This window comes from Hippopotamus amphibius, chromosome 15 (assembly GCF_030028045.1).
Source record: "Hippopotamus amphibius kiboko isolate mHipAmp2 chromosome 15, mHipAmp2.hap2, whole genome shotgun sequence".
NCBI classification, from domain to species: Eukaryota; Metazoa; Chordata; class Mammalia; order Artiodactyla; family Hippopotamidae; genus Hippopotamus; species Hippopotamus amphibius.
In genome coordinates this window covers 25,264,508-25,278,303 of record NC_080200.1, presented here as the reverse complement: position 1 = coordinate 25,278,303, position 13,796 = coordinate 25,264,508, and the positions used below count along the sequence as shown (strand labels likewise).

General features: G+C 36.4%; 1 protein-coding gene across 1 annotated transcript; it reads left to right on the top strand.

The window, feature by feature from the left end:
• Nucleotides 1–11,156: 11,156 nt before the first annotated feature.
• On the top strand, nucleotides 11,157–12,095 carry LOC130837492 (olfactory receptor 2T27-like). The gene has a single exon (XM_057710494.1). The coding sequence runs from the start codon at nucleotides 11,157–11,159 to the stop codon at nucleotides 12,093–12,095; it is 939 nt and encodes a 312-aa protein (XP_057566477.1).
• The last annotated feature ends 1,701 nt before the right edge of the window (nucleotides 12,096–13,796 follow it).

The following is a 13,796-nucleotide window of genomic DNA, read 5'->3' as shown; positions in this document are numbered from 1 at the left end:
AATTCTGAACAAAATGTATTGCTACTTCATCCCTCAAGAAGGTTGAGCTTAACTTCCCTTGTGCTTTGAATATAGGCTGCACTTAGTGACTTGCTCCCAAAAAGTAGGGTACAGAAGTGGAGAGAAAAGTGACTTTACAGTAGGGAAACCATAGTCAAGTGACCAAGATTAACATCATCAGTGATAACTCATGTAGACATCATGTACCTCCAACATAACATGATGATAGGACACTTTAACTCTGCAGTCTTCTTCCCCAAAACCTATAGCCATAGTCTAATCATGAGAAAAACACCTGACAAGAACAAATCAAGGGATATTCTACAAAATACCTGATTTAGTATTCCTCCAAACTAAGACAGTTAAAAACAGTCTGAAAACTCTTACAGCTCAGAGGAGCCTAAGTAAATACAATGTGATATCCTGAAAGGGATCCTGAATGAAGAAAAGGATATCAGAAAAAAATTAGTGAAATCTGAGTAAAGTATAGAATTCAGTTAATATTTTTTACATTTATTTATTTATTTATTTATTTATTTATTTATTGGCTTCATTGAGTCTTTTTTGCTCTCTGTGGGTTTTCTCTTCTTGCAGCGAGTGGGGGCTGCTCTTCCTTGTGGTGCATGGGCTTCTCATTGTCCTGGCTTCTCTTGTTGTGGAGTATGGGCTCTTGGTGCATGGGCTACAGTAGTTGTGGCACTTGGGCTCGGTAGTTGTGGATCACAGGCTCTAGAGTACAGGCTCAGAAGTTTTGGTGCATGGGCTTAGTTGCTTGGCAGCATGTGTGATCTTCCTGGACCAGGTATTGAACCCATGTGCCCTGCAATGGCAGACAGATTCTTGACTACTGCATCACCAGGGAAGTGCCAGAATTTAGTTAATGTTAATGTACAAATACTTGTTCTTATCTGTACTAAGGAAATATTTAGGAGATTCCACACAAATAAAAGAGGTTAACAATGGGGAAGACTGGGTGAGGGATTTATGTGAACTCCCTGTGCTACCCTTGCAATTTCTTTAAAAAATTTTCAAAAATTAAAAGTTTATTTAAAAATATCATCAGTCTTGCAGGGGTGGGGTTAGGGTGGGATGAATTGGGATATTGGATTGCTGTATATACATTACTAAGAAGAAAAAATATCAAATTGTACACTTTAAAAATATGCAGTTTACTATATGTCAATTAAATCTCAATAAACATTAAAAAAATAAAGTATCATTGTTCTTGAAGATGGTTCAAGATGGCGGAGTAGAGGGACTTGCACTTACTCCATCTTTCAAGAGCACCAGAACCACAGCTAACTGCTGAACAATTATTGACAGGAAGACATGGAAATCATCAAAAAACACTACATCCATAGAAAAAGGAGAAGCCACAATGAGATGGTAGGACAGCCACAATCATGATAAAATCAAATCCCATAATTTCTGGGTGGGAGATTCACAAACTGGAGAACAGTTATACCACAGAGGTCTACCCACTGGAGTGAGGGTTCTGAGCCCCATGTCACGCTTCCCAACCTGGGGGTCTGGCAATAGGAGGAGGAATCCCCAGAGAATCAGACTTTAAAGGCCAGAGGGATTTGATTGCAGGAATTCTACAGGACTGCAGGAAACAGAAACTCCACCCTTGGAAGGCACAAAAAAAGTAGTGTGCACAGGAGGACCCAGGTAAAAAGAGCAGTGACCCCGTAGGAGACAGAACCAGACCTACCTGCTGGTGTTGGAGGGTCAACTGCAAAGGTGAGAGGCAGCTGGATCTCACTGAAGAGACAGTGACATTGGCATGGCAGTGGGGGTTCCAGGAAGTGTGCATTGGTGTTAGCCCTCCTGGAGTCTGCCATTAGTCCCTCCAAAGATCCTATAAGCTCCAGTGCTGGGTGGCTTCAGGCCAAACAACCAACAGGGTGGGAACTCAGCCTCACCCATCTGCAGACAAGTGGATTAAAGTTTCACTGAGCTCCACCCACCAAATCAACACCCAGGCCTACCCACCACCAGTCCCTTCCATAAGGAAGCATGCACAAGCCTGTTAAATAGCCTGATCCACCAGAGGGCAGACAGAAGTATCAAAAAGAATTATACTTCTGCAACCTATGGAATGAAAATCACAGTCACAGAAAGATAGATAAAATGAAAAGGCAGAGGACTTTTTATCAGATGAAGGAACAAGATAAAACACCAGAAAAACAACTAAATGAAGTGGAGATAGGCAACCTTCCAGAAAAAGAATTCACAATAATGATAGTGAGGGTGATCCAAGACTTTGAAAAAAGACTGGATGCAAAGATTAAAAAGATGCAAGAAAAGTTTGACAAAGACCTAGAAGAATTAAAGAACAAACAAACAAACATAGATAAGCAATACAATAACTGAAATGAAAAAATACACTAGAAGGAAACAATAACAGAATAACTAAGGCATAAGAACTGATAAGTGACCTGGAAGTCAGAATGGTGAAAATAATTGATACAGAAAGGAATAAAGAAAAAAGAATGAAAAGAAATGAAGACAGCATTAGGGACCTCTGGAACAACATTAAACACACCAACATTTGCATAAAAGGGGTCCCAGAAGGAGAAGAGAGAGAGAAAGTATCCAAAAAACATTTGAAGAGATTACAGTTGAAAATTTCCCTAACATGGAAAAGTAAACAGCCAACCAAATCAAGGAAGCACAGAGAGTTCCAGGCAGGATAAACACAAGGAGGAACATGCCAAGACACATAGTAGTCAGACTGTCAAAAAATAAAGACAAAGAAAAATTAGTAAAAGCAACAAAGGAGAAATGACAAATAACATACAAGGGAACTCCCATAAGGTTAACAGCTGATTTCTCAGCAGAAACTCCACAAGCCAGAAGGGAGTGGCATGATATATTTAAAGTGATGAAAGGGAAGAACCTACAACCAAGAATACTCTACCAGCAAGTATCTCATTCGGATTCCATGGAGAAATCAAAATCTTTACAGACAAGCAAAAGCTAAGAGAATTCAGCACCAACAAACCAGCCCTACAACAAATGCAAAAGGATCTTCTCTAAGTGGAAACCACAAGAGAAGAAAAAGACCTACAAAAACAAACACAAAACAATTAAGAAAATGATAATAGGAACATACATATGGATAATTATATTGAATGTAAATGGAAAAAAAGTGTTTCAACCAAAAGACACAGACTGGCTGGATGGATAAAAAACAGGACCCATATATATGTTGTCTACAAGAGACACATTTTAGACCTAGGGACCCATACAGACTGAAAGTGAGGGGATGTAAAGATAATCCATGAAAATGGAAATCAAAAGAAAGCTGTAGTAGTGATACTCATATGAGATAAAATAGACTTTAAAATAAAGAATTTTTCAAGAGACAAGAAAGGACACTACATAATAATCAAAGGATCAATCCAAGAACAGGATATAGCAATTATAAATATATATGCACCCAATATAGGAGCACCTCAATACATGTCAAATATTAAAACTATAAAAGAGGAAATTGACAGTAACACAATAATAATGGGGGACATTAACACCCCACTTACACCAATGGAGAGATCATCCACACAGACAATTAATAAGGAAACACAGTCTTTAAATGACACAGTAGATCAGCTAGATTTAATTGATATTTATGGAACATTCCATCTGAAAACAGCAGATTACACTTTCCTTTTAAGTGCACATGCAGCATTCTCCAGGATAAATAACATCTTGGGTCACAAATCAAGCCTTGGTAAACTTAAGAAAATTGAAATCATATCAAACATCTTTTCCGACCACAATGTTATGAAATTAGAAGTAAATTACAGGAAAAAATTTGTAAAAAAACAGAAACAAATGGAAGTTAAACAATATGCTGCTGAATAACCAAGAGATCACTGAAGAAATCAAAGAGGAAATCAAAAAATACCTAGAGACAAATGACAATGCAAACACAATGATCCAAAACCTATGCGATGCAGCAAAAGCAGTTCTAAGAAGGAAGTTTATAGCAATACAATCCTACCTCAAGAAACAAGAAAAATACCAAATAAACAATCAAAACTTACACCTAAAGAAATGAGAGAAAGAAGAACAAAGCCCAAAGTTAATAGAAAAAAATAAATCATAAAAATCAGAACAGAAATAAAAGAAATAGAAACAAAGAAAACAATAGCAAAGATCAATAAAATTAAAAGCTGGTTCTTTGAGAAGATAAACAAAATTGATAAACCTTTAGACTCATCAAGAAAAAGAGGGAGAGGACTCAAATCCATAAAATTAGAAATGAAAAAGAAGTTACGATGGGCACTGCAAAAATAAAAAGCATTATAAGAGACTACTACATGTAAGTATATAACAATAAAATGGACAACATGGAAGAAATGAACAAATTCTTAGAAAGATATAACCTTCGAAGACTGAATCAGGAAGAAATAGAAAATATGAACAGAGCAATCACAAATAATGAAATTGAAACTGTGATTAGAAATCTTCCAACAAACAAAAGTCCAGGACCAAATGGATTCACAGGTGAATTTTATCAAACATTTAGAGAAGAGCTAACACCCCTCCTTCTCAAACTCTTCCAAAAATTGTAGAGGAAAGAAGACTCCCAAACTCATTCTACAAGGCCACTATAACCCTGATAACAAAACCAGAAAAAGATGCTACTAAAAAAGAAAATTACAGACCAATATCTTTAATGAATTTAGATGCAAAAATTCTCAACAAAATACTAGTGAACAGAATCCAATAATACATTAAAAGAATCATACAGCATGATCAAGTGGGATTTATCCCAGGGATGCAAGGGTTCTTCAATATATGCAAATCAATCAATGTGATACATCATATTAACAAATTGAAAAATAAAAATGATATGATCTTCACAATAGATGCAGAGAAAGCTTTTGACAAAATTCAACACCAATTTATGATAAAAACTCTCCAGAAGGTGGGCATAGAGGCAAGATTACCTCAGCATAATAAAAGCCATATACAACAAACCCACAGCAAACATCATTCTCAATGGTGAAAAACAGAAAGCATTTCCCCTAAGATAAGGAACAAGACAACGATGTCCACTCTCACCACTAATGTGCAACATAGTTTTGGAAGTCCTTGCCACAGCAATCAGAGAAGAAGAAGAAATAAAACGAACCCAAACTGGAACAGAAGTAAATTGTCTCTGTTTCCAGATGACATGATACTATACATAGAAAATCCTAAAGATGCCACCAGAAAACTACTTGAACCTATCAATGAATTTGAGAAAGCTGCAGGAAACAAAATTAACACACAGAAATCTCTTGCATTTCTATACACTAACAACAAAAGATCAGAAAGAGAAATTAAGGAAACAATCTCATTTACCATTGCAACAAAAATGAATAAAATACCTAGGAATAACCCTAACTATGGAGGTAAAACACCTGTACTAAGAAAACTATAAGACACTAATGAAACAAGTCAAAAACAACACAAACAGGTGGAGACATACCCCATGTTCTTGGATTGGAGGAATGAACATTGTGAAAATGAATATACTACCTAAAGCAATCTACAGATTCAATGCATTCCCTACCAAATTACCAATGGCATTTTTTACAGAACTAGCACAAAAAATCATAAAATTTGTTTTGAAACACAAAAGACCCCAAATCACCAAAGCAATCTTGAGGGAATAAATGGAGTTGGAGGAATCAGACTCCATGACTTCAGACTATACTACAAAGCTATAGTAATCAAGACAATATGGCAGTGGCACAAAAATAGAAATATAGATGAGTGGAACAAGATACAAAGCCCAGAGATAAACTATGATAAACTAATCTATGACAAAGAAGGCAAGGGTATACAATGGCCTAAAGTCAGCTTATTCAATAAGTGGTGTTGGGAAAACTGGACAGCTACATGTAAAAGAATGAAGTTAGAAGACTCCCTAGTTCCATACACAAAAATAAACTCAAAATGGATTAAAGACCTAAATATAAGGCCAGACACTGTAAAATTCCTAGAGGAAAACATAGAAAGTACACTCTTTGACATAAATCACAGTAAGATTTTTTGACCCATCTCCTAGAGTAATGGAAATAAAAACAAAAATAAATAAGTGGGACATAATGAAACTTCAAAGCTTCTGCACAGCAAAAGAAACTGTAAGCAAGACGAAAAGACAACACTCAGAATGGGAGAAAATATTTGCAAACAAATCAACAAAGGATTAATCTCCAAAATATATATACATTTCATGAAGCTGAATATCTAAAAACAAACAACCCAATCAAAAAATGGGCAGAAGATCTAAATAGGCATTTCTCCAGAGGAGACATACAGATGGCCAAGAAGCACACAAAAACCTGCTCAACATCACTAATTCTTAGAGAAATGCAAATCAAAGCTATAATGAGGTATCATCACACACTGTTTAGAATGGGCATCATCAGAAAATCTACAAACAGTAAATGCTGGAGAGATTGTGGAGTAAAGGGAACAATCTTGCACTGTTGTGGGAATGTAAATTGATAGAGGCACTATGGAGAACAGTATGGAGGTTCCTTGAAAAACTAAAAATAGAGTTACCATATGACTCAGCAGTCCCACTACTGGGCATATACCCAGAGAAAACCATAATTCAAAAAGACACATGCACCTCAATGTACATTGCAGCACTATTTACAATAACCAGGTCATGAAAGCAACCTAAATGTCCATCAACAGATGAATGGATACAGAAGCAGCAGTACATATATACAATGGAATAGTACTCAGCTGCAAAAAGAAACAAAACTGGAACATTTGTAGAGACATGGACTTAGAGACTGTCATACAGAGTGAAGTAAGTCAGAAAGTGAAGAACAAATATCATATATTAAAGCATATATGCGGAATCTAGAAAAATGGCACAGATCAACCAGTTTGCAAGGCAGAAATAGAGACCTGGATTTAGAGAACAAACATATAGACACCAAGGGGGGAAAGCGGGGTGTGGCTAGGGTGAGATGAATTGGGAGATTGGGATTGCCATATATACATTTCTAATAAGAAAAAATCAAATCATACACTTTAAATACATGCAGTTTATTGTGTGTCAATTATATCTCAATAAAAGTTCTTAAAAAGAGTTAAAGGAAAAAAATAAAGTATCATTGGTCTTTTAAGAGTTTCTAGTTTAATGAGCCTATTCAATTTTCTTTCTAATTAGGGATCTATTTGAGTTCATATTTAGGAGGAAAACATGCAGAAAATCTGCCTGATAGCTTCTGGTAGTCAAAATACTTGATTGGAAATCAAAAGCAATCATTAGCAGCAACAACAAAGGTGACTGTGAGGGGAAGAAAGAGGATATAAAGGTATGGATTAGAAATAAACCTTCTCCAAACACAAGATATTTTGACATTTCCTTTCATTCTTCAAGGTCCTTGCTGAGTCTGGCTTCAATATGTGGCCACTTAAATATGTTGTTTAGTCTAATACCTTTCCTGTATTTCATAATATCTGTTAGTCATAGGATCTTCTCCTCTGGGTAGCGGTTGGGGCTGCAATAACTTAGTGCCCAGGTCATACTCATCTCCCTTAAGCTGGGTGTACATTTTGAGCCTCTTTCTATGTTCTAATATCACATCCCTACAGCTTCCATATCCAGCCAAAATTATGGGTGACTAACTTTTCCATTATAAGCCGAGAGACACACCACAATTAACTAATAAGAATGTGGTGTTATTCACTATGGAAATAAAGGAAGACTTCAATGGGGAGGCAAAACTTAAATCTGACCTAGAAGAAAAGGGAGAATTTAGCTAAGAAGATAGGACAAAGGGGTATTCTAAACAGACGAAATACGTCTAGAGTGCGGGTTCTAGGAATAGAAAGGAAGAGGAAAGTAAGAAATGTTAGAAAAGATAAGGCAATAACGTGCTTAATATTTGTATGAGATTAATGATTAAAATTCAAAGAAAATTGCAAGCTGACCCACTATGGAAATCATAGTGATGTTGACCAGAAAAACAAACAAAAAAATTCAGAGTATGTAGATAGTAGATAGTTTTGAAAACCTCTAATTATATCCTGGGGAGAATATTCCTCTAGGACACTACACCTAGGCACCTTAGCCTTTAATGAGCAACTGTTGGGGCTGAGTCAGGAAGCAGCAATGCTCAGGCTGACTGGCCACTCTACACTGAATCTCAGGCCATTGGGGAATTAGGGAGATTCCAGCCCTGCTTACAACTTGGCAGGCTGTGGAGAAACAGCCTATCAAGGTCTACTCAGTTAACTGTCTTTTCCTACTGAAAAATTTTATTTTTTGTTTTTTAAACAGTGTGATCAGAGTCAATGGGCAGAGAAAATTTTGAATATTTTACACTTTCTAAGAAATAACTGAGCACAACGTCAAGGTAAGCATCTTGATAAAGAAAAAATCCACATTTTTCCAGGTTGTGAAAATCCAGTTCTGATGCTAATTCTATAGTTATTTGTCAGGCTCAATCTTGGTAAACACATAATTATTCAAGAGTAGGAAAGTGTCATTTAACTATGTGATCAGCAAACTGGTGTTCACTTTATGGATATCATTTGTCAAGTGGACATCACAATGCTGAGCCTCTTCCCGTATATTCCAACCAGGTATGTCAATAAAGGACTATAAGACAAAAGAAAATAATGCCTTTAGATAGAAAAAATGATTTTTGTGCTGATAGCATCTAGTTTGGTACAAGCAGTCAATCCAGAGTTCTAACGCTTGGCTTCCAGCCCTGAGCTGTTGAGTATTTAACTTATTTTGACTGAAGGCAACATGTTAGATCTAGAAAGAAAAGGTAAAACTCAGCTAATACGGTTTATTCCATCATAAATTTCATGGTTTAAAGGGAGAGATGTATGTTAACACATATGACTGCAAATAACTCATCAAAGTAATCAAACATCCAGAGACATGAGGCAGACCCTGATTAGTTGCAGTCTCTTGGTTTGAAGGTGATCAACATAGAGTGCTCAAATAAAAGTTGGATATGTAAAGTCAGATGGCTATTTCTGGCAGTGCCAACCCACAGAGGTCTGTCAGTTTTTCTTAAAAAGAGAAGACTGTCAGTGGTTGAACAATAGAAGGACAACCTTAGATCTTTTTGCTTATCAAAATTCCAGCATTAAAACTTAGTCATTCTTGGGCTTCCCTGGTGGCGCAGTGGTTAAGATTCTGCCTGCCAATGCAGGGGACACATGTTCTAGCCCTGGTCTGGGAAGATCCCACATGCTGTGGAGCAACTAAGCCTGTGCATGACAACTACTGAGCCTGTGCTCTAGAGCCTGTGAGCCACAACTACTGAGCCCATGCTCCACAACTGCTGAAGCCCACACACCTAGAGCCCATGCCCTGCAACAAAAGCCACTGCGATAAGAAGCCTGCACACTGAAATGAAGAGTAGCCCCCACTCTCTGTAACTAGAGAAAGCCTGTGTGCAGCAATGAAGACCCAACATAGCCAATAAATAAAAAGTAAACAAATAAAACTTAAAAAACCAAAACAACAACAACAAAAACCTAATCACTCTCTTTGGTGAATGAATCTAAATCAAGTGTCTGAATGGAAGCAGAGAGTTGAGATCAAATTGCACAAGATCAGAACAGTAAATAATTTACCTGGTATTTGAGCTCACTGTTTCTGAGGAGAGGGTGCTGAGTGGAGAGGGGCAAAAGACTCTTTTAGACCTCCTTGTAAAAAGCAAAGGAAACTTGGATCTTCCTGTTAATGTTGCCACACATACACACATATGAAAAGAGGCATGGCCAAACAATTTAGAAATGATATTTTCAATAATTTCATTAACAAATGAGTGTCACAGATAGTCATGGAGATAATAGAATAGGATATTAGATTATTTTATTCTATTACTAGTTTGTAAGGATGGTTACTAAATAATGATTTACTAATAAATTTTATCAAGGTTTTGCAACTAATTAATATACTTTTTTCCTTTAATCTTCTCAAATGCTTGTAAACATCTTTTCCTATTTTATAAACATTCTAATGTTAATCTTGTCTTACATTAAATTTAAATAATTTTGAGTTTTTAATACACCATTAGGGTCAATTTGCTCTTTTTCTGAATTTTGGAAACTATGTTCATGAGTACAATTTGCCAATTTTTGTACTGTTGTGGTCATGTTTTTGTAACTTGGTATTATGAGTATAAACAGGAAATTAGTGTCTGTTCTCTTGTAAATTCATCAAGAGTTTGTGTAGATGTTTAAAAGGTTTTACAAGTATCAGAAACAGGATTATATGCAGCTAAGAAAGTCTTAGAGGGAAAAAGTTGATAAGCCTGAGGGAAAGGAACCCTAAAGTTTTTCCCTGTGCCTGCCATGCACATAAGTACTGTAATTAATATTTGAGGTAATATGAATTTTGGAAGAGCAGGAATCCTACTAGGTCATGTAGAAAACAAACAAACAAACACAACTTTCTGCCTCGTTGTTATTTAATCTAAATTTACTATAAACCATATAAATATGACTTTCCTGTGGATAGAAAGTAGAGTTAATTAAATTAAAAGTTTAACCATAAATGTATATAACACAAAGTGCAGACCTAATGAACAATTTCTCTGTAATTATAATGCCCAGAACCAGAAGCATTGGAAAAGCAGGAGCATTTTAAAATGTAAATCATTTTACAAATTAACTTAGTAATGTTTTCCATGGCCAAATATAGTATACAATATCTGACATCACAATAAATGTACATTTTTCCTCACGTTCCAAATGCTGCTAAGGAAATCACTGAAAAAGTAAAAATGAAAATAGCATCATTGTCTCAAATAGTGAAGAACTGGACAATGTGCAAGTAAAGATTGTGAATTACCAACCCAATATCAAATATTATTGTTATTAAAAAAATACTATAATTACCAAGGTTGGTTTTAATATATGAAAATACCTCTCAGACAGTAAAGTTAATGAAATGCATTATAATTATTACACTCTAATTTCTAGAGTACATTAGAATATAGACAAGGAATATGAAAAAATAAGAATTATTTCAAATAATCATGGATGAATATTTTTGTACTTGCAATCGTTAAAAATTGTTTTTAAACAAATGTTAATAAGGAACTGCTCACTACTGTGACATTTTAAAAAAATCTCTTTCTATTCTGTGGTCATCACAGAGAGCCATGTGGGTAGAGAATGAGACAGAACCCACAAATTTCATCCTTCTGGGCTTCTTCCCTGAATTTGGATACATCACAGCGGTGGTTTCCATTATCCTCCTGGTCTATGTGGCGGCCTTCACTGGCAACACTCTTCTGATACTCCTCATTTGGTTGGATTCCCGGCTCCATACGCCCATGTACTTCCTGCTCAGTCAGCTCTCCTTAATGGATTTGACTTTGACCTCTAGCATCATCCCCAAGATGGCAGCCAACTTCTTCTTTGGATGGCAGAGCATATCATTCCTGGCTTGTGGGACTCAAATATTCTTTTCACTGACAGTGGCCATCGCAGAAAGCATCCTTATAACTCTCATGTGTTTTGACCGCTATGTGGCCATCTGTAATCCCCTGCAGTACCCTGTCCTCATCAGTCCTAGGGTTTGCTGGCAGATGACCGCCATGTCTTGGGTTGGAGGTGCATTTATTTCATTTGGCCACACTGCTTTCACCTTGCATTTTCACATCTGCAGCCCCAGAGAGATCTCTCACTTCTTCTGTGAAGTCATGGCTGTCCTTAGGATTGTCTGCGATGACATCTTAGCCTATGAGAAGGCTGTAGTGGTGACCAGCATCCTTGTTCTGCTGCTGCCCTTATCTCTCATCTTGTCCTCCTATGTTTTCATCTTCCTTGCTGTCCTCCGAATGAACTCCCCAGAAGGCAGGAACAAGGCTCTGGCTACTTGCTCCTCTCATCTCTGTGTGGTGGGTCTCTATTTTGGCCCAGGTATGTGTATCTACATAAGACCTGGTTCTGCCAAGACTCCAAAGTTGAATCAGGGTCTCTTTCTTTTTGGAACTGTCCTTACCCCTCTCCTGAACCCTCTTGCCTACAGTCTCAGAAACAAAGAACTTCTAAGTTCACTGAAAAAATTGACAGGGAGGTGTCAGACCACTAGGTAGAGGGCAGAAATTTTACTCTCAGCTTCAGACAATCCAGAGATGCACCAGCAAAGGGGCATTTTATCAACTAAAATAAAACCTTTGCAGGTCCCTGGAAAAGCCAACACAATTTTAATTGAGTTGCTATCTTTCCCCCTTCATCTGCAGAAAAAAAATATATAAACTGTTGTCCTGTCTCTATCTTAGAATTTCCATCCAATTGTCCTAGGTAATATGCTGATAAAGGACAAGGGACTAGGCCCATCAATTCTCCACACTGTCCCTACTTGATAGTCATGTGCACCATAATTATTGCCATATTTCCTGTTGGTTCCCTAAGAAAAGGTCAGTTCTACACCCGTAGAATGCAGAACACTATGAAGAAAACAGGTGGTACCTGAGACGCATTCATTAGTTAAATTAATGAGCATGATGATAGATTGTTGAGAATCAAGTTAGTTTGCCAGTGTTGTTTTGTTCTAACTAATAGGAATGTTATATCCTCTTAATTGTATAAAAAGCAAAGTCTTCAACCTATATCAGTGTATTCAGAGGAGTTCTCTGATTACCTGCATTAGAATCACTTGCTGTCTTCGTTTATAGTACTCATAAAGTTCAGGTCTGTGTCCATCTCAGACTAGCAGAATTAGAATATATTGTGTGTTATGTGAGGCTCAGGAATCTGACTTCCAGTGATTCTCAATGTACCAAAGGATGGGAGACATTCATCTATTTATTGATCTTATTAGCTTTCTAGACTGGCCTTTCAAAATGATTTAGCAGTCAAAGTTTCCCAGTATTTTATAATGTAGCTATAGGATGGGTTATAGTAGCTGTAAAATGGTTATTTTAAAAAATGATAGAGAATAAACTTTTTCTTTGTGTTTAGAATAGTTCATAATTTTAAAGTTTAAGCATACAGAGTGAGTAAATATGTAGTAAAAATACAAAAAAAGGCAATGCTTATGTGATAAAATGTGAATGGTTTAAATTCTATGACATGGAGTAAAACTTTAAGCAAGATGCATTATAGGTGTTTCTAAAATGTTGATACCTGTCAGAAAATTAGTTGTATTCTATATAGATAGAGACAACACTAGGAACTAATTACATATTTTTTTAAATGACTGAGTGAAAGAATAGAAAAATAATCTAGTTTTTCATTGCATAGAAAGTAATCAAAAGGAGCACCGACATCCTAACATCTTCCCCCTTAAATGTCTCAGAAGCCATTAGTGGGGCATTATATTATAGAGATACAAAAACCAAGTTTTGGTAAAGTTAAATATATTAATGTCAACTTTCAACTATGGCAACAATATTAAATATGGCCTCCCCAGAGTTTTTAGAGAAATGCCTTAGGTTTAGGGAAACCTGGTTCAAGGAAGGTCACTGGAAACTTCCCTTGAAGCTGTGTCAATATACCACTTTACTGAAGTAAAAAATGATCTATTAGCCAACTCAAATAAGGAAAGTGGGTCATTTCATGGATCCTAACATGAGGCTGTCACCACCCACTTGGTGTGTCATATTAAGCCATTACCCCAAGAAGGGCCCACAGATACAATTGTGTTTAGAAGATAACTCTGAAAAGGAAGTGAGAAATAATTGATGAGAACAAAACAGTTCTAGCTAGAGACTTTCTTTTTTAAAATATGTGTTTATAAAGCAAGTTATTTTAGTTTAATAAAGAGTTCTATTTATATATGGAATTCATGGAGA

Coding starts and splice junctions, on each gene's coding strand:
- LOC130837492 (XM_057710494.1), top strand. CDS start 11,157: ATGTGGGTAGAGAATGAGACAGAACCCACAAATTTCATCCTTCTGGGC.